At 42.0% G+C, this 20,194-nt stretch overlaps 1 protein-coding gene across 3 annotated transcripts in view; it reads right to left on the bottom strand.

The window, feature by feature from the left end:
• Positions 1-268: 268 nt before the first annotated feature.
• The window catches only part of grm4 (glutamate receptor, metabotropic 4), a 201,008-nt gene continuing 181,082 nt past the window's right edge, over positions 269-20,194 (bottom strand). For 2 of the 3 annotated variants that reach the window (XM_017480466.3, XM_053683601.1), the window contains 2 exons: positions 11,656-11,905; positions 269-1,470 (listed from right to left, as the gene is read on the bottom strand). In XM_017480466.3, coding sequence (XP_017335955.1) covers positions 1,421-1,470; positions 11,656-11,905 — 300 coding nt within the window. In that variant the 3' untranslated portion in view covers positions 269-1,420. The remainder of the gene's footprint in view (positions 1,471-11,655; positions 11,906-20,194) is intronic. The other variant, XM_017480467.3, reaches the window with a different exon arrangement.

A 20,194-nucleotide genomic window follows, 5' to 3' on the forward strand; every position in this document is an offset into this window, starting at 1 on the left:
GACAAGGTAATTATTTTTCATTAATGAAAAAAATCACATTGATCCATGAAGGACATATAAAAATATACAGTAAATTTTGAAAAAACATTTTTTATTAGAAACAACTTATGTATAAAAATGATCATGCTTCACATACCTCAATTTTCATATTTTACAAATACTTCAGTACAGGCACCGTTTATATATATATATATATATATATATATATATATATATATATATATATATATATATATATATATATAAATATATATATTCTTTTTCTTCTTCTTGTTCTTCTTTTTTTCTTTTTTAGACAAATGCAAACATTACCGGAACACACATTAAATTGCTATTTAGCACGGTCAATATGAACATATTTCATTCAGCAACACAAATAGTGCAAAAATAAACAGAGGAGAAATCATAGGCGGTAAGTCTTAATTTCACAGGACATCCACAAAATGCAGTGCTGCAATATATCACTTGACATTTCTTTAAATTAATATCTTTTTTTCCGGTTCTTGTCACATGTAAGCTTTATGCATCCTGTTTTTAATTTTCTCTTTTCAAATTGCTCATAAGAATAGGAAATTTGTGGTTTTAGTTTTTCAGTACTGGAATCATCTCTAAGAGTATTTAATCAACAAGGGGTCTCAAGGAGTAAAATACTCTTTAATGAGCTAAGTACTAAATTGTGATTTTGCATTTTGCCAAAGCAGTTGGCAGTGACAGCTATCGAGTGTTTTGGACAACAGCGCAGGTTAGTTAGTTAGACTTCATAAAGGGTTGGTACTCAAGCACAAGCGAACATTACCCCAAAACTCCTTACACCTAAAACAGTTTATCATAAGGGCTCATAGTGTGATAAAAGCACAGCAACATGGTTTAAATGCATTCCAGAAATGTTAACAAAACGAAAGAAAGAAAATAAAAAACACAACACAGGATGCCCAAACCAAACCAGCATGCTCAACATCTGTAAACAATGGATTTTGCTCTTGTCGCCATCACCAAGAGGAAAACATGAGAACCCCTGCTGGGAAAAAGAGATCTCAGCCACTCCCCCTATGTGTGAAAACCTGAAAGTGATATGTCGAAGCCTGGTCGTTATTTTGGTGTCACTTCAGCAATGACATCAAATTATAAGATAGATGATAAAAGAAGTTGTAATGGGATTTTGCAGACAGCTCCAGCATGGGTTCAGTTCTGCCGGATACCAGATATTGATGTAACATACAGTACCATTACTGAAACACCATGGACTTCCCACTTTTCCCCCAGGGTCTTCTCATGATCTTCTTAGACCAGAAGGTATGGATGGAGTCAGCGGGCTGTGTTCAAATCTCTCCACCATCTGGAAACCAGAAGATTGGTTCACCTTAAGAGGCTGTCTTCCACAAGTCACTCTTAGGACTCTTAGGCCTTTTTTTCATTTTTGCTAGATTGCATGGTTGCTATAGCTGATGTATGTTTGTTTGGGGCTAAGTCCTGAAAAAGAGGAGACAGCATGATATATTTATCTCTAAACCATGCAGGTTGTTGGTGTCATGGATATTTCAATGGGAAAATGTCAAATCAGAATTTAAATTTTCCTTCAAATTGTCTTTGGTAGAGGTATATAAGTACTTATAAAAATTACCTGCGCATTAGTGACACATACTTTTATGGGTTTGTCACTAGTTATACTATTATATACTATTATATTGTATACTGAGTGTGTGACAGTCTATAGTATTACTTAGGAGCATTTACCCCAAGTGTAAATTTTCTACAAAATGGAAGCTATCTCTTTCCACAGCCTTTCCTATCTCTGCCTGTACAGGTTGGAGGAGTGGGTACACATAATCACAGAAAGTTGTTACCGCTGATTCAGCTGTTTATGGTTTGTTTATTGCTGTTTTGCACAGCCCATCTGTCTGCTGCATGGTTTGATACATATTCAAATTAGTGACTCAGTGAGAGACTCAGTAGTGCTACTGAGAATAAACCAGTTTGCCTTTTGGTAATTTACACTGGACCATGCCCAAATAGTGAATCAGACTGCCAATTTAACCTTTTACTAGCTGTTAGTAATGTTTGAAAAGCAAATCATCTGCCACATTGTGAGATGGTAAGCAGTGTATTAAAGAGCCAATTCAACATTTGCTAGATGGGAATGATGATTGCTTAAATGACAGATGCCCTGCTCCTTAAATTAAGGTTATTTTCATCACAGAATTAGGAAAAGTAAAATGGGAACTCATACAGTATTCTTGGAAAAACCTGGATCAGTTGGATACCCAGTTTAGATGTCTTTAATAGATAATGTTTCCAGTGATTTGCTGATACATTGATTCAAATGAAATTTCATCCTACTTTCTGATTTTGGACCAAAGCCAGCATTTACATTAGGGGTATATTGCTATGCCTGTATATGTATCTATATCTCTTTAGTGCTCCAAATATTTGTGTCTGTATACAGCATGTATTGAAAGTTAAACCCACAATGGGTGTGGCCTAAACAGGAAAAGTTTTAATCATTCTTTTTTTCCCCTTGTTTTTCTTTGCACCTGCCCATGGCATTTTTACAATGAATTTAGTTTGTTTTATTTCCTATAATATAAACAACCTAGTAGCCAAATTTAAACCACCACAATCCTGACTAGGCATTTACTATGGATGAATAAATGAACAACATAAATGCATTGTTCAGGTTCATGTTAATTAATGTGGTCTTCCTTTGACCCATGAACTTCATATCAGACGGGTCACTTGCATGACAGCATAAACCTCCCATTAATGTGACTTTTCAGTTGTGATCCCAGTCCTGATGCACACTCCTATTCTCTACCAGATGCTAGGTGAACCTTTCTGGCAAAATAAATGTATTATTTGTATCTGTGTAGAATAATTTATCTGTTCATTCTGAATAATATATTCAGAATTGGTTACATCCCTAAACCACATATTAATCTCATCACTCAGCACAGCTAAACATTTTTTGGTGTTCTGTGTGTGTGTGTGTGTGTGTGTGTGTGTGTGTGTGTGTGTGTGTGTTTGTGTTTGGGTATTCATGACTATTAATTTTTACTAGTCGAGTAATAATTGCAAAAAAAAAAAAAGTAGTCAATTAGTTGCCTTTTCCCTAATTAAAGAATTTAATTTCCATATTAAATATAAAAAAGATAAACAAATAAATAAACAAATAAATAATTAACGTGTTATAAAATAAAAAATTAACATGTGTGTCATACTGTACTATTTAAGGAATACCAATTCTTAAAATGCACTCATGTGTGGACAATTGAAATAATTGATTCTGGAACTGAGAACTCAGCAATGCAGAAGCTCATGACTGTCAACAGATTCCACATAATGACCAGCTTCCTTGGCTCAAGCATACCTTGTCTACAGTGTCATCTGGGAGGTTTTTCCAGAGTGATAATGACTGCCACGCTCACTACTGGCCTCAGTGGCATCTGAAACGTGTCTGTATCGGCCTTTTGTCAGATTGCATGCGTTTGGATTGGCTTTTTGTCAGATGAAACTGAGTGGTAATGAAAGCGCTCTTTAGCACAGCACTGGACACAATGGAATCCATTATGCCACGGTGCAATGTTTTTATTTAAACTTACAGTGCTGTCAAAGAGTATTTGCCCCATCCTGATTTCTTCTGTGTTAGTGTATATCTCATACTAAATAGTTATAGATTTTCAAACAAAATGCATCAAAAACATAAAATAATACACAAAAAACATAAAAAAGGCAACCTGAGTAAACACACAATATTTTATATATATATATATAAAGTTATCCAACACTTATCACCCATGTGAAAAACTAATTTCCCCCTTAAAAATAAAAATCACCTTTAGCAGCAATAACTGCAACCAAACGCTTCTGATAACTGGAGTTTCCTTTGAAAGGGAACTCCACGTTGCGTTTAGCATAACACTATGGGAGTGCCGTTGCGTGCGACTGGCATCTGAAGCTTGTGTAAAATCATGCCTATAGTCCTGCTGTGATCAGGTGACGTGGCCATTAAACTTTCTGTGTGTAGTGTCTAGTGCATTATAATATCTACCTTAGGCAGCTCTGCTAGCAACTAGCTCTCTTCTCGGAAGCCAAAGCAAGTTGAGTTTCAGAGCCTCGCAGACCTTTCTGGCCGCTGCCGAGGCAGCTAGCTGTCTCAGGTAAGGGGGGATCTCTTATGGATCCAGAAGAGGAGCAAGAGATCTCTCCGCTGGATTTTGGAGCTCGCATCGCGACTCCTCCTTCCGCTATGGAAAGCCAAAAAAAAAGAAAAAAACACACAATAATAATAGTAATAATTGCTCTCTTGACTCTGAGGAGCCAGAAGGATGTGCTAAAAACTGAGAGCAGCATATAAAGAGCTGCTTGAAGTGATTACAAAGGCTGGATGAGCTTTTTTCTCGGCAGTGAAAGTAAATCCCTCACAATGCAGAAAACTCCCCTTTCTTCCAGAAGTGCATGACAAAATATCAGGCTTCTAGGGGAAAACCATTCTAAGCCGTATTTATAACCCCATGATGTTGGATTATTCGGCCATTATGGGGAATGAATGGCATGGCTTTTTAGCTATGCTGAAGGTGGAGGAGGCACTTGCAAGCGACCTCTCTCCATCGACGGAAGGTAATTTAGGAGGGCATGCTTTGCCATACAAGCCACCGTATATGGCCACTGTGGCATTGGTGGGCAAGGCCTATGCAGTAGTAGTCTTGCTTGTGGGTCACTGCAGACTGTTGCAGGCCTACCAAGCAGACCTGCTGAGTGATTTCGACACATTCAGCCAGTTCCTTCCCTGTTGTGTCAAATTTACCCGGGCATCCACGAGTGGAGCCTGGGCCAGCGCTAGTGCGAGGGAGACACAGAAGGTGAGTATGGCAGCCCGCCAACCCCCGCAGACAGCCAGGGGAGCCGGGCAGCCACAGTCACGGCCTGCTACTAGGTCTGACCTGAGAATGGTCATAAAGGCCAAGCAGACAAAGAAGAGTGGTCCTGAGGGGCCGTGGAGAGATGTATCAGGGGACATGTGGTTGTTAGGGCAGTTAGCCCCCAGTGCTACTGTAGGGCCTCCCCTAGCCAAGGCTGTGCCAGGTTTTCAGTGTTCTCTGGTCAGCGAGCTGTCACATGGCAATGAAAACCTGATGCATTCCCTCCAATAGAATGTGGAATAGTTAATGTCACTAAAATACCATGTGGCAGCATGGTAACTACTGCCAAATGTGTCTCCATGGGTTCTGTCTGTATGCGGCCAATTTTAGATCTGCATCATCTGAACTGTACTCGTCGGACATACAGATTCAAGATGCTGACACCCAAACTTATTGTTCCACAGATTCAGCTTGAGGACTGGTTTGTGATGAAAGATCTAAACGGTGCATATTTACACATAGCCAAGATTGGGTTCTTCCTTTCGGGCTAGCTTTATCCCCTCGCACCTTCATAAAGTGCACGGATGTCATTCTGGCTCCATTGTGATTCCAGGGCATCCGTGTACTAAACTACCTGGATGACTGGTTAATAGTCATCCAGCACGATCTAGGGAACTGGCACGATCCAGGGAACTGCTGGTTCAACATCGAGATGTTGTTCTCTCCCACATTAAGAGGTTGGGGCTCAGGTAGAACCTCAGAAAAGTATGCTTTCTCTAGTGCAGTGGACAACTTTTTTAGGTATTATAAGGATTCTTCTACTATGAGGGCGTTTCTATCCCCAACATGTGTAGGGTAAATCCCCTCAACATTGAGCAAGATAAAGTTGGATCTTGGCATCCCCTCTAGTCTCTAGGAGAGACTATTGGAGCTTATGGCAGCAGCAGCAGCCAACATCAGTTGAGAGGTCACCATGTGTTTACAGACAACACAGTGGTGGTCTCATACATTGACCACCAGGGAGGATTATGTCTGTGCCCCCTGTTCAGGCAGGCACAACTAATTCTTCTCTCGGCAGAGGGAAGGATTTGGCAGTGAGTGCAGTGTACATTCTGGGCAACTGGAATGTGAAGGCAGACATCCTGTTGAGGCAGGGGATGAGGCCCAGGGATTGGTGGCCCCATCCACAAGTGGTGGAGTCAATATGGCGCAGGTTTGGCCAAGCGAGACTGCTTGACACTGCGAGACTGCATGTGTTCGCCTCCAAGGAGACAACATACTGCCCACTGTGGTTCGCCCTCACTCCTTGCGCACAATTAGGGCTGGACGCCATGGTGCATATGTGGCTGAGGTCACATCTGTACGCTTTTCCCCTGATCACTCTGCTCGCACAAGTTCTAGCGAGAGTTTGCAAAGACAGTCTACGTCTGCTGCTAATAGCACCTTATTGGCCAGCTCGAATATGGTTCTCAGAGATAATATCCCTGCTAGATGGCACTCCTTAGGAGATTCCCATCCACAGGGATCTACTGTCTCAAGCCAGAGGGCTGATTTATCACCCTCAGCTGGAACTATGGAAACTGTGGGTCTGGCCCCTGTGGGGCACCAGCTCATAGATTCTGGTCTTTCAACTGAGGTTGTAGAGACCATGCTGAACCCTAGAGCACCAACCACAAGGAAATTGTATGTGCTCAAGTGGCGGCTTTTTATCTTGTGGTGTGAGGAATGCCAACTAGATCCAGTGAACTGTGCAATAGCGTTCTTACAAGGATGTTTCTCAGCGGGGTGGGCTCCTTCTACAATCGGGGTTTACGTGCCACCATTTCTGCCAGCCATGCCCTTGTTGATGGAGCCTCTGTGGGGCAACATCCTCTAACTTCAAGGTTTATGCGTGCTGTCAGGCGGCTGAGGCCCATCTGCAGGCCACGCATACCTTCCTGGGACCTTTCTGTGGTTTTGGCAGGTCTGTCAGGTGCCCTATGTGAGCCCTTAGAGTCAGCCTCTGGGAAGCTTCTGACTCTAAAGGTAGCTTTTCTGCTAGCTCTGACATCTCTCAAGTGAGTAGGAGATCTACGAGCTCTCTCTGTTGCCCCTTCTTGCCTTGACTTTACCCCTGGATTAGCCAAGGCCTTCCTGTATCCTAGGCCGGATTATATTCCTAAGGTGCCTACATCTGCTGCCCAGCCTGTGGTGTTGCAGGCTTTCTGCTCTCCTCTGCTCCTCACACCGGAACAAGAGAGAATGCACCTGCTGTGTCCAGTAAGGGCTCTCTGTACTTACGTCCACCGCTCCGGCCAGTGGTGTAAGTTGGAGCAGTTGCTGGTCTGCTTGGCGGCGACAGTAGAGGTGACGCTGGGTCAAAGCAGTGCATCTCTAATTGGACAGTGGAAGCAATCTCTATCACTTATGAGGCATGCGGTCTCACTACGCCTCTGGGAATAAGGGCTCATTCCACTAGGGGGATCGCCTCCTTGAAGGCTTTGTCCAACGGACTATCCTTACAGGATGTGTGTGCTGCTGCAGGGTGGTCTACGCCACATACATTCATACGATATTACAGCCTGGATATTCATTTCGCCCCGGGCTCGAGTGTCTTGCAGTGACCCTCGGGTTTGGGTCATTTTGAACAGGCCATACCCTCGGTATGACGGAGTGGGTATTCTCGTTCCCATAGTGTTATGCTAAACGCAATGTGGAGTTCCCTTTGAAAGGGAACTTCTGGGCTCTGCATGTAACCCTGTTCCCTGAGAAGGGAATGAGACGTTCCTTAGCTTTGTCATCTTCGCTTCAGATAAGAGAGGCTGATGGCGCAGTTCACAGGTGCCATATATAATCACGCTACAGGCTTAATTGCCACGTCACCTGATCACAGCAGACCTATAAATAGGCATAATTTTACACAAGCTTCAGATGCCGGTCGCACGCAAGGACTCTCCCATTGTGTTATGCTAAACGCAACATCTCGTTCCCTTCTCAGGGAACAGGTTTACATGCGTAACCCAGACGATAAGTCTTTCACTTACTTCTAAGACTAGGATTTACTCCTATGCTTTGTATCATTGTCCTTCTGCATAATCCAGTTGCGCTTGAGTTTCAACATACTGAATGAAGACCGGTATTAGGATTTTCTGGAGAGCAGAATTCATGTTTCCCTCAACTATTGCAAGTTACCCAGGCCCTGAAGCAGCAAAACATACCCACACCATCGCATTTCTATGAGCATACTTGACAGTAGGTATGATTCTTTTTGTGAAATTCTGTGTTTGGTTCATGCCAGATGTAATGAGACCCATATCTTCCAAACAGTGCCACTATCGATTCATCAGTCCACAGAACATTCTCCCAAAATGGTTGAGGATCATCAAAGTGTGTTTTAGCAAAATTCAGATGAGACTGCTGGGTTAGCAGTGATTCTCGCCGCACCACTCTTCCATGGATGCCATTTTTGCCCAGTGTCTTTCTGATAGTGGAGTTATGAATTATATTGATGCAAGAGCACCCTGTAATTCCCTTGATGTTGTCCTTGGCTCTATGGTGACTCGCTGGATGAGTAGTTGCTGTGCACTTGGAGGAATTTTGGAAGGTTGACCCTTTCTCGGAAGGTTCACTACTACATTTGGAGATAATGACACTCACTGTGTTTTTTTGGAGTCCAAGAGCCTTTGAAATAGCTTTGTAACTCTTCCCAGACTGATGTTTTTCAATCACCTTCTTCCTCATCATCATTTCTTTCAATTTTGGCATAGTGTGTTACTGGGTAAGACCTTTTAACCAACTTCATGCTGTTTACAAAAGTTCTATTTAAGTGTTGACTTGATTGAACAGGGTTTGCAGTAATCAGGCCTGGTTGCATCTAGTCCAGCTGAACCCCATTATGAATGCAATGTTATAGATTTGGGGAATTAGTAACTATGGGGGCCAATACATTTTCATGCAGGCCCAGTTGGTATTGGATAACTTTTTTGCTTCAATAAATAACATTATCATTTAAAAACTGTATTTTGTGTTTCCTCATTGCCATGTAATATGGGAAAAGGGACTAAAATTGCATTTCCCATCAGCCACTGCACCATGTCATGTCTCTTTCACCTGATTCACGTTTGGCTCATTAGCACTTATGTATATATAGTCACGTTCTGCACTGCATGGGTTGTCTTGCGTTGTTTTGTTTATCTTTCTGTATCATGGTCGTCTAGCCCTGGGTTCTTCTAAGTCTTGTTTTATATTTTGTTTGTACCTCATTAAAACATTTGAAAGGAGATTCTGCATTTGCATTTGTCCTTACCTCTGCATCGTGACAGAATGCAAGACCGCAGCATGGATGCAGCAGAATTTTTCAGGGTCCAAGAGGCCCTGTATGAAAAATTAAAGCTGAGGTGGGAGAAGGAGGGAAAATTTTCCTTCATAAAAAACAATAGGGAATGGCTCAACATGATGCACTCCTTCATGGGGTATACATAAGGAAGCCTTCCAATCAAGATGGAACTATCTCCCACCCTCCCTCCCACTGTGGATCTAGTCCAGCCTGCCTGGTCGACGGAGAACGTCATTCAGGCTCCCTGTTCATCTGAGGATGTCACTCAGCATCCTTGTTAAGTTGAGGACGCTGCTCAGTCTCCCTGTTCAGCTGAAGATGTTGCTCCACCTCCCAGTGCAGCCAAGAGCTACACTTTTCTTCCCTGTTCCACCTCGGGTGTCGCTATGCCAGGCTCCACTTTGGATGTCGCTCCGCCTTCCTACTCCACTAAGGACATCGCTCCGTCATCCTGCTTGGCTGAGGACATCGCTCTGCCTTCCTGCTCTGCTGAAGACGTCAGTCTTTTTCTTTGCTTCACACTGTATGTTGCTCCCCCTTTCTGCTCCACGGAGGACATCACTCCTCCTCCTGGCCTCACGGAGAACCTTGCTCCACCCACTGGCCTCGTGGAGAACTTTGCTCCGCCCTCTAGCACAATGGGGAACGTTGTTTCCCCCTCAGGCTCTGCCTTAAGCTTCGTTCCACCTGCTGGCTGTGCAGTAGCCATTGCTCCTCATTCGAGTCAAGCCGGGTTTATCAGGTTGTCTCTCTGTGGTGCGTAAGACATTTTGCACAAAGAGCCAGAACCGCCAGGAGAGGGAGTGTATTCTGGTGCTCTGGGAGTAGCCCCCTTTTTTTTTTGGGGGGGGGGGGGGTTCTGTCATGTAATATGGAAAAAGGGACTAATACTACTTTTTCCCATCAGCCACTGCACTATGTCACATGTCTCTTTCACCTTATTAACGTTTAGCTCATTAGCACTTATGTGTATATATAGTCATGCTCTGCACTGCATGGGTTGTCTAGCCCTGGGTTCTTGTAAGTCTTGTTTAATATTTTGTTTGTACCTCATTAAAACGTTTGAAAGTAGATTCTGCACTTGCATCTGTCCTTACCTCCGCATCATGACACTCAGGTTGCATTTGTTTTATCTTAGAGTTTGTTTTAATTTCTGAAACACCTTAGTATGAGATACAGAAGAAACCAGAAAAATAATTTTTCACAGCATTGTATTTCCTACAGGAGGAATTCCTTCAGGGACAGAAAAAAAGAAAAGAAAAAACAGTCCTTTGCAGACCTCCACCTCTGAATCACTGAAAATTATAATACCAGATTAACACAGTAACACATCTACAGTAAGTTTTATGGCACTGATGAAAAACATTGCAGAAAAACATTAAACAGCTCCATGTAATGAAACATTAGTGACTTGTCCTGTACTGAGAGAAACAGCTAAAACTAAGCTGTCAGTACTGGACCAAAACTAACAGTGGTTTACAGTGAAAGCCAATAAAAGCTTTTCGCTTTACAGATGTTCTTAATTTAATAGAATATAATAAAAGTTTAAAAATAGATAAACATATGCTGTTTGATTAGCTCTCTGTTTTATTTTTTGTTGTTGTTGTTTAGAGATAGGGCAGCCCTTGCACTAATTCAGCAAACTGGTCCACAGTCATTCTCACTTATATGAAGCTGTTACTAATAGTTAACATACACAAAATAATTTCAGTTTATGTGAGCTCCACTATTCTGTCTTTTTTAAAGGATAACATAGCCATTATCATGCTTTTGAACATTATATTGTGTTTTATGTTAGCAACCTTTTTAGATTTTTGCCAACTTTTTGCTCATCTGGCAAATATCAGGCTTGGTATGAAGGATTTCAATAGGCATTTATGTGAGAACTAGTGGCCCTGGTGGAACCCATGTTTTAGGAAATTACCAAGTGAGGTTACGGAATAAACAATGCTATTTCATAGGTGTTACATCTGATTTACCACACAATTTTTGCTCCTATAAAACATATGAAACATACAATTAAAAAAAAAAAAATTAAAACACGAAAATAGCACCAACACTTTAAAATGGTTTTGCTGTTTACACAAAAGTATTTTTACGCTTTTAATATAAAAATATATACACTACCAGTGACTAACGCACTAGATTAAATATATATTTTTAATTGTCTAAACATTTTCTAACATTTATTTTTTTTCCCCTTTCAAATTTTTTTTACATTAATATTTCTATAAAGTGAGCCAGGTGTGAATGAGTGTGCAAATGTAAATGTGTATGTGCCCTGCAATCCACTGCAACCCTGACCATGATAAAATGGTTACTTCAAATAAAATAATGAATTGGCTGTTTCCATTGATCCAGAGCACTGAAGTTGCCCCAGGCAATATAGAGGCCCTAGGCAACTGCCTATGATGCCTATAACTGGAACCAGCTCTGTGCTCAAATTAAGGAGAACAGCCATAGCTTTCCCTTAAACCCTCTTACCTTGAGTTTCCAGGTTCTCACACAGCTCAGTCTTGGCCTCTCCATTAGGCCGCAGGCTGGCCTTCGGGTTGAATTTGTTGGACATGGTGGCGGCAGTGACCACGGCCTTCAGGCTGCGTGTGCTCCGCTTGGCCACATTCTGCTCAGGGTGGAGGAGCACCACATATATTTTGGGGACATAGAGCAGTCCCAGAGACACAGAAGCACTCAGACTCACTGAGATGGTTAAAGTTGTTGTCTGGATGTACATCTGTACAAGAGGGGAGAAAAATAACAAAGGTATCTACATTCACATTTTATTCACCATCTGCCTGTCTGTGCAATCTGGTTTGAAATAATGCTCACATCACTTATATTTTCAGCATGAATTCACTGATGAAGGAAGCCTGTATGACGGTATTATGCCAGTGTATTGTGCTATGTAAGCTTGTTTTGTTCTCTTATTACTGAACAATACAGCGTATAGACTTATTTCAGCAATATTCAGTTTAGAAACACACATTTGCATGACATACATAACGCCAATGGAAATGTAGGTGGATATGCTGGTGACTTCTGTATATGTCTGTTGTCCATTAAAGATGAAGCATGCTTTCAAACAAGGACCGACATTTAGGCAAGCAGCCTGAGAAAGAGTGTGCATATGTGTGTGCACAATATTTTCCAGCTCTCACATTACCAAAATGTACTAATGGCTCATCTTCATCTCAGCTCTACTGTGAACCTCCTGCTGCTGCTTTAAAACACTGCTGTGTATTTGTCCTATCTGATACATAACCTCAGCACCAGGTTTCTGGCACAGTATTATTAATAGTGACTCATCCCTGTGATCTCTGTCCACTGTCCTGGGGGAAGAGTCCTTGCCAGAACCAAGCCAGAGTGGGGGAACTTCTTCAGCATGAAAAGACTGGGTCTTTCATTAGATATTAGTGCTTTGCAACAATAATTGCTAGAGTGTTAAAAATAATGGAGCGAAAACAAGGTATGATACTACCTTGGCTGATCAGTAGAAATGTTCCCAAAGTACCAGGTAAAAATTCAAGGCTTTCAAGCACAGTGCTGACATTTTACAACAAAATCAATTTGCAATGTGCACCATGGATTCCAGAAAACACACACATACTTGGTTTGCCAACATTTTGACCTCCGGAAATGTATGTAACATACCACAGTCTAATGAACTAGTGCTGGTCATACAAATTGAAACATGTAATTGGATCTGGCTTAAATGCTTAAAGTCAAATCAACTATCGCAATAAACACTGGAAACACAAACCATCTGAATACATTGTGAGTTTTCAAACAACTGGCTTGGTGTAGCAACTGGTGTAATGGTGCAAAGGTTTTCAAGACGTTAGACATATCAGTATGAACATCAGGCATTGCACAAAAAGTCCACAGGAGTAAAAAATTGAGACCTTTTCATTTTGCCCTCCTGGTCAGTGTGTATAATAATCGTATTATATATAGCCTCCAGGTGGCACACAGAACAAAGATCCCTGGTATGTAGCAGTGACTCTGTGATTAGGTTCTGTTCCTGAGTTCATAAACTGTCCAAGACCCACTTTAGTAAAGCACCTGGCTCAGGAATGTGAATTACATCCAATTGAGTTCCAAGAGTTTGATTGCTATTGGGCAACCTTTGAGGTGCAGTACTGCCTCAAGATATTTTGCCTCATTCAAGTACAAATTCATGCAGGGCACATCAGGTAACTAGGTTATACTGGTATCATACAAGACATAAATATTTATGGGACAAGCTTAGTTCCACTGCTTTATTTATGAACAATTCTTTACTGTATGTTAAATTTTATTTACAATGCAATGCATCTGGGGAAAAAATGCAGCATGTTTTGAATACATATCGGATATGCATTTGCCTAAATGTGTTACTTTGACATATGGGTTGAGTTGATATTTTCCATCTTCAGGAAGAGAAAAACTCAACAGAACTCTAAAAAGGAAGATACAATGGACCACTAGGAAATGAGGATGTGCTTCAATCCACTTGTCTAAGTGGTGAAATCCACTTGACTAAATAATGAAATTTTAAAATTGTCCCAAACAACCACAAATTGCCTCCAGTCCAGCTGTCCCTGGTTTTGCTTTTGTGGAGCAACCATGTAATTGATGGATTCACAAAAATTAAACAAAAATTATGTTATACTGCATAGGCTTACTGTCACATAGGTGGCAGACCGAAGCCCAGGTACTTCATGGTGATCTGCTGATTCCGTTGTAGGTCAAAAACATAGAAGACAATTACATGAGACAAGGAAGCAGTACAAACAGTGGCTATATATAAGAGTGCTCATTAACAGAAATGTGATTCAGGTGCAGGTGGTCATGTGACATATTGTAGTACAGTGCAGTGGCTGATGGGAACTGAAGTCCAGAGTTACCCCCTTGATATATGACAGAATCCTCCCCCTTAAGGGCGCTTCTCCGAGAGCGCCAAAAATTGCACTCCCTCCATCAGCTAGTTCTAGCCCCTTGGGGAAAATGTCCCCAGCAGAACTAGGAGACTGAGCGGCATCCTCAGCGGAGCAAGAGAGCAACGCGATGTTCTCAACAGAACAGTTAAGCAGAACGACGTCCTCAGCGGAGCAGGTAAGCAGAGCGATGTTCTCAGCGGAACAGGTAAGCAGAGCAACGTCCTCATCAGAACAGGAAAGCAGACTGACGTCCTCAGCGGAACAGGTAAGCAGGGTGACATCCTCAGCGGGGCTGGAGCTCAGAGCGATGTCCTCAGCGGGGCTGGAGCTCAGAGTGACGTCTGTGTGGCAGGACAGTGGGACAAGTTCCTCCGCAGGACAGGAGAGGGGAGCGATGTTCTCCGCAAGGCCCGAGGGAAGCTCCAAGATTCCAGCGAGGCCACAGAGGGGAGCGAGGTTCTCTGCAAGGCCAGGGAGAGGAGCGAGGTTCTCCGCGAGGCCAAAGGGAGGAATGATGCTCTCCGCGGAGCATGAGAGGGGAACGATGTCCTCCATGGAGCAGGAAGTGGGAGTGACATAGGGCGCATAGCAAAGAAGAGGAACTATGTCTTCAGCGGAACATGGAGGCAGAGCGACGTCCTCAGGGAAGCAGGATGGCAGAGCAACGACCGCAGCCGAGCAGGAAGGCAGAGTGATGACCTCAGCCGAGCAGGAAAGCAGAGCGACGTCCTCAGCCAAGCAGGTAGGCAGAGCGACAACCTCAGTCGAGCAGGAAGGCAGAGCGATGTCCTCAGCTGAACCAGCAAGCACAGCGGCGTTGTGCATGCGGTTGGCGAACAGAGGGGAGCACCCGGGTATGTCAGGACACGAGCAACGTCTTCAGCCAACCCAGGTGACTGAGCGGCGTCCTCAGCTGACCCGAAAAGCTGAGCGGCATCCTCAGACGAGCAGGGAGGCTGACTTTCATTCTCCGCTTACTCCGTTTGCTGAACTAGATCCATTATAGGGGAGGGAGGGTGGGAGATGGTACTAGCCCCGACTCCCACTTGTACCCAGACTTCTCCTCCTGTTGTTGTGGCGTGGCATAGTTGGTAGATTGAAGCTCAGGTACTTCCTGGCGACCTGCTGCATATGTGTCTCAGCTTGGTACTCCTCCTCCTGTTGTTGTGGCGTGGCGTATTTCTCTGTGAACATAGGTGGTAGATTGAAACCCAGGTACTTCCTGGCGACCTGCTGCTTATGTGGCTCAGCTTGGTACTCCTCCTCCTGTTGTTGTGGGGTGGCATAGTTCTCCGTGAACATAAGTGGCAGATCGAAGCCCAGGTACTTCATGGTGATCTGCTGCTTCCATTGTAGGTCTCACGTTCTGTCACATTTCAAGGTTGATGCGGAAGTAATCGCAGATTTACAAACAGTTTAATAAACGAACAAACAACAAAACAAATACACTAAGACAACTTGGCAAAATACTGTGGCAAAAACTAAACAAGGAAGCATGGACAAAAGCATAGAAGACAATTATGTGAAACAAGGAAGCAGTACAAACAGTGGCTATATATAGGAGTGCTCATTAACAGAAACATGATTCAGGTGCAGGTGGTCATGTGACATATTGTAGTACAGTGCAGTGGCTGATGGGAACTGAAGTCCAGAGTTACCTCCTTGATATATGACACTTGCTGGTTTGTTTCAATCCAGTGTATCTCAAAGAGAGACCATAATTGAGAACATGTTCAGTTAGCGTGGCTCTCATCTCATTTAAGATCTGTCTTCTTTATGATCTTCCTCTTTTCCTTTTCTCTGCTCTCTTCCTCCTACTGTACTATTCCTATCTTTTCCTCTTCCTACCTCTTTCACTCTCCTCCTGTAGTCCTCAACTTTTCCCTCTTCCAAATACTCGACCTCTTCTTGTTTGTACACCACTTCTCAACATAGGTTTTTCATGCTCTTCTTCTTTATTACTTGTTCATCTTCCAGCACATTCAAATAGGGTGACCAGATGCAAACAGATCAAATGTGGGACAATGTGCTGATTGGCTCTCTCTGTCTTTCGAGGCACGCGTCTCTCCCATTTTTATTCCCGCCTCGGCTCATTGCAACACTGAACATTCATTAGTATAACTCCCCGCAGGTGTGCAACCCTTACCACTCACCATCTCCGACTCCGCCCTCCATTCACCACACGGCACTCGAGCTCACCCCTGCTTACACACTTAGTCTGTTCAAAATCTATTTCCAATCAAAATGCAGGACATCATCTCAAGTTGCGGGATGCGGGACAAAGGACTAAAATGTTGTGCATTACAACACAAAGCAGGATGTCTGGTCACCTACATTCAAATGTGATACTTTGAAATACTTAGCAATTTTTAGAGCAACACCAGCTGCTTTATCCCCTGCCTTTCCATTCTAACACTCTTCAAGAAGAATTGTCAGATTTACCAAATCAACATTCACAATGGTGATGGCAGTGGAGAGATGAGTTGGAACAAGAGTGGTCAATAAACATCAGATCCCACTCAGATCCCAGTTGGAGACCATCTCCTACTGAACCAGAGAGAAGTTGTTGGCAAGTTACAAGTTGAATTTTCTCCCATGCCAGACATCATGGCAGTCATCTTACTGTGGGGGTACGCAATAGATATGGGTGTGGTTTAGCATGTGTATGCACTGGGTGTGTTTAAGGGACAAGCTAGATGAGTAATGACTAATGTGGCACACCTGACTGCTGTCCCATTTATATTTATGTGATAACTCACTCTCTCTCTCTCTCTCTCTCTCTCTCTCTCTCTCTCTCTCTCTCTCTCTCTCTCAGAGAGCAGAGCATGTGTGTGGCTATGAGAAAAATAAAGCAGAAAGCAGTGAACTATTAGTGAGTTATAAGTTTTGCAAATGGCAGAAAAATGTGCCAAAATAAAAAACCCACCTACATTCTTAGCTTGGGTTGGCTGTGTTCTCTGAGTAGCATACAACCTGCAATGTTAAACCATCCTGATTAGCTTTGATTTTACTGGACCAGCATGGCAGTGATTTACTCGATTTACTTCAAACTTATCCCACATGATTCGATACTTGGTCTACTAATTTTTTTCCTAAAAAATACCCTCTCCCAGTGATGCAAAAGGAAATCTTCACATGGTTTCCCCTACCATAGTTATGCTTATGACATGCCACTCATCCTCCACATCCCCTCATCAAATGCTTTTTGGCAGTTCCATCACACACTCCGTGATCGCTTTATCTGAAATCAGATGAAAACTTTTGTTGGCACATATTATAAAACATATTTAGTCTGCAGGTTTCTCCAGTACAACATAAGGTGGATATAATGATTATGGTTGTTCAGTCCCTCTTGAAACTTGAGTAGCACAACTGCACATGCTATTAAAACCTTGCAACCAACATAAAATGCAGCAGCCTAAATTCACACATTTTCACCCACTAGCTTCATGTGGCCATCCATTTTATATTCAAAACTCTGATGCCTGCAACCATCAGCAGCAAAGCTAAAATTGACCTACTCCTGTCTACATGATGACAAATATTAAATCTATGCTATACCTTGAGCCTGCTGGGTCACAAGTATTACTTGGTTTGATCCCAACCCCTTCAAGACACAATTAATACATGCAACACTTTTCTATGTTCCCGTTGCCACTTAGTGGAATGAATTTACTGCAGACAGTGGAGTCCCTTGCTGACTTGAAATGCAGCCTGTACATTAATCATAACTAATCAACTAATTACTTCTGTATCAGTACTAAATGGTAAATGGTCTGCACTTATATAGCGCTTTTATCCAAAGCGCTTTACACTGTGTCTCATTCACCCATTCACACACACACACACACACCAATGGTAACAGAGCTGCCATGCAAGGCACTAACTTGCCATCGGGAGCAACTTGGGGTTCAGTGTCTTGCCCACGGACACTTCGGTATGTGGAGTCATGTGGGCCGGGAATCAAACCTCCAACCCTATGATTAGTGGACACCCCACTCTATCACCTGAGCCATAGCCGCCCCCGAACTAAGTAAATCAGTGAATTAGCTTGTTAATATAATCAGATTCTGATCTGTCCGCAGAAGGATATATTATCCCAGTAGTCAACAAAGCACCTTGTTTGCTAACTGGAAGATGTTTTTGGTCATCTGCTAATTTCAACCATCTCAACCACAGAAACCTCTGTCACATCCAGTGATTTAATCCTTTGGGACGAGACCAAATGGCGCACCCAGTAGATAAAATCCCAGGACCTTTTGCTCCCTCAGCAACGAACACAAAGGTCACCCTGTGCTCTTCAAAATTTACACATCCCAAACCAGAGCACTCCATAGAGCCTACAGAGGTGAGGACTGCAAAAGTAATACATTAACAACTATAAACATCTACTTTCTTCCATGTATTATCCTATAACTATCATGCTTATACCAACTTATACCAAGTTGCAATAATCGTTTCATTTATCTAGCATGCATTAGTATAGTATTACTAATATGATTATTGTGGCTGATTATTAGGAGTGTATGTAACAACAGCCAATATATAACTTGTGTGGTATGTGTGTGCTCCTTGAGTGATTTCATGAAGAAATATAGTAAGGAAATTCGGGTAGAATGTCATTATATATATTTATATGAATTTTGGAAGGTCGGCCCCTTCTGGGAAGGTTTACTACTGTGCCGAGGTTTTTTGCATTTGGAGATAATGGCTCTCATGTGGTTCTTGGGAGTCCAAGAGCCTTTGAAATAGCTTTGTAACTCTTCCCAGACTGATGTATATCAATCACCTTCTTCCTCATCATATCTGGAATTTCTTTCAACTTTGGCATAGTGTCTTACTGGGTAAGACCTTTTAACCAACTTCATGCCGTGGAAAATGCTCTATTTAAGTGTTGATTTGATTGAACATGGTTTGCAGTAATCATCTAGTCCAGCTGAATGCATCTAGTCCAGCTGAACCCCATTATGAATGCAATTTTATAGATTTGGGGAATTAGTAATTACGGGGGTCAATATATTTTCACACAGGCCCAGTGGTGTAAATGGTGTAAATTGGATTTTTTTTTTTAATTAATTCTGAAACACTTTAGTATGAAATACATAAAAACAGAAGAAATCAAATACATTTTCACAGCCCTGTACATATATGCTGCAAATCATCATATATATGTAATAAGGTCATGATTGTGCAACAGTTGAAATGTGATAGATTGTGCATAGTGGAACTGTTCGGAAGACAGTGTCTATACAATAATGATACTTATAGGGTGATCAGAATAAAAAACAAATTTGCCTATTACTCACTGTCACATTGACTTGTGTCATGTTTTTAAATGAACTGTGTGGGTAAAACATCTGGCACAAAGCTGACTGTCTCAATCTGATTTTTTAAAATAAAGTTTACTGTTGTCCCCTTGGTGCAAATGGAAAGCAAGTGGTGGGGATTGGATGGATGGATCAAAATGTTGCTTTGTAGTACTGTATGCTGTGTACAGGCCAATTGAATAGAGACAGCAGGCTAAGTGGGGAAAAAGCATGGTATCCAAACTATATCCTCTTTTAATTTTTTTTTCTGTCCATCAGACATTCTCACAGACTTTTAGTAGAAAAGTTTTATCAAAGTTTTACTTAGCTACCCCAAAATGTTAGCTCTAGCCTGGTTATGGCTACATTTCTTCATGCATAGTCGTAAGTTAAAATCCTACTTTGATACAGATTTTAATGTAAATATCAATAGCTAGGCTACACAAACCTCTGACGTCGGTAGTCAATAGAATGAAAATATGGATAAACATTGCTTCATATGATTCTCCATATACTGTATTTACGCTATGTTTTTGTTTGTTTGTTTATTTGTTTGTTTTTCATTTTATGTCACCCTGCATCATTCTTGCAGAGGGTAGTGGATAAATGAATGGATCTTGTTTGAATAATGTTCAAATATAATGTCTCAATATACTGTACATATGGTAAAGTGTCATGTTCAAAAATAAGTGTTCACAAAAAATCACAGCATTACATAATTATGGATCATTAGGCCTGAATCCAAATGGCCACAACTAATCTATGTTTCATAAGAGTTGGGCACAAACTATCATGTCT

This window comes from Ictalurus punctatus, chromosome 11 (genome assembly GCF_001660625.3).
Source record: "Ictalurus punctatus breed USDA103 chromosome 11, Coco_2.0, whole genome shotgun sequence".
Lineage (NCBI taxonomy): Eukaryota > Metazoa > Chordata > Actinopteri > Siluriformes > Ictaluridae > Ictalurus > Ictalurus punctatus.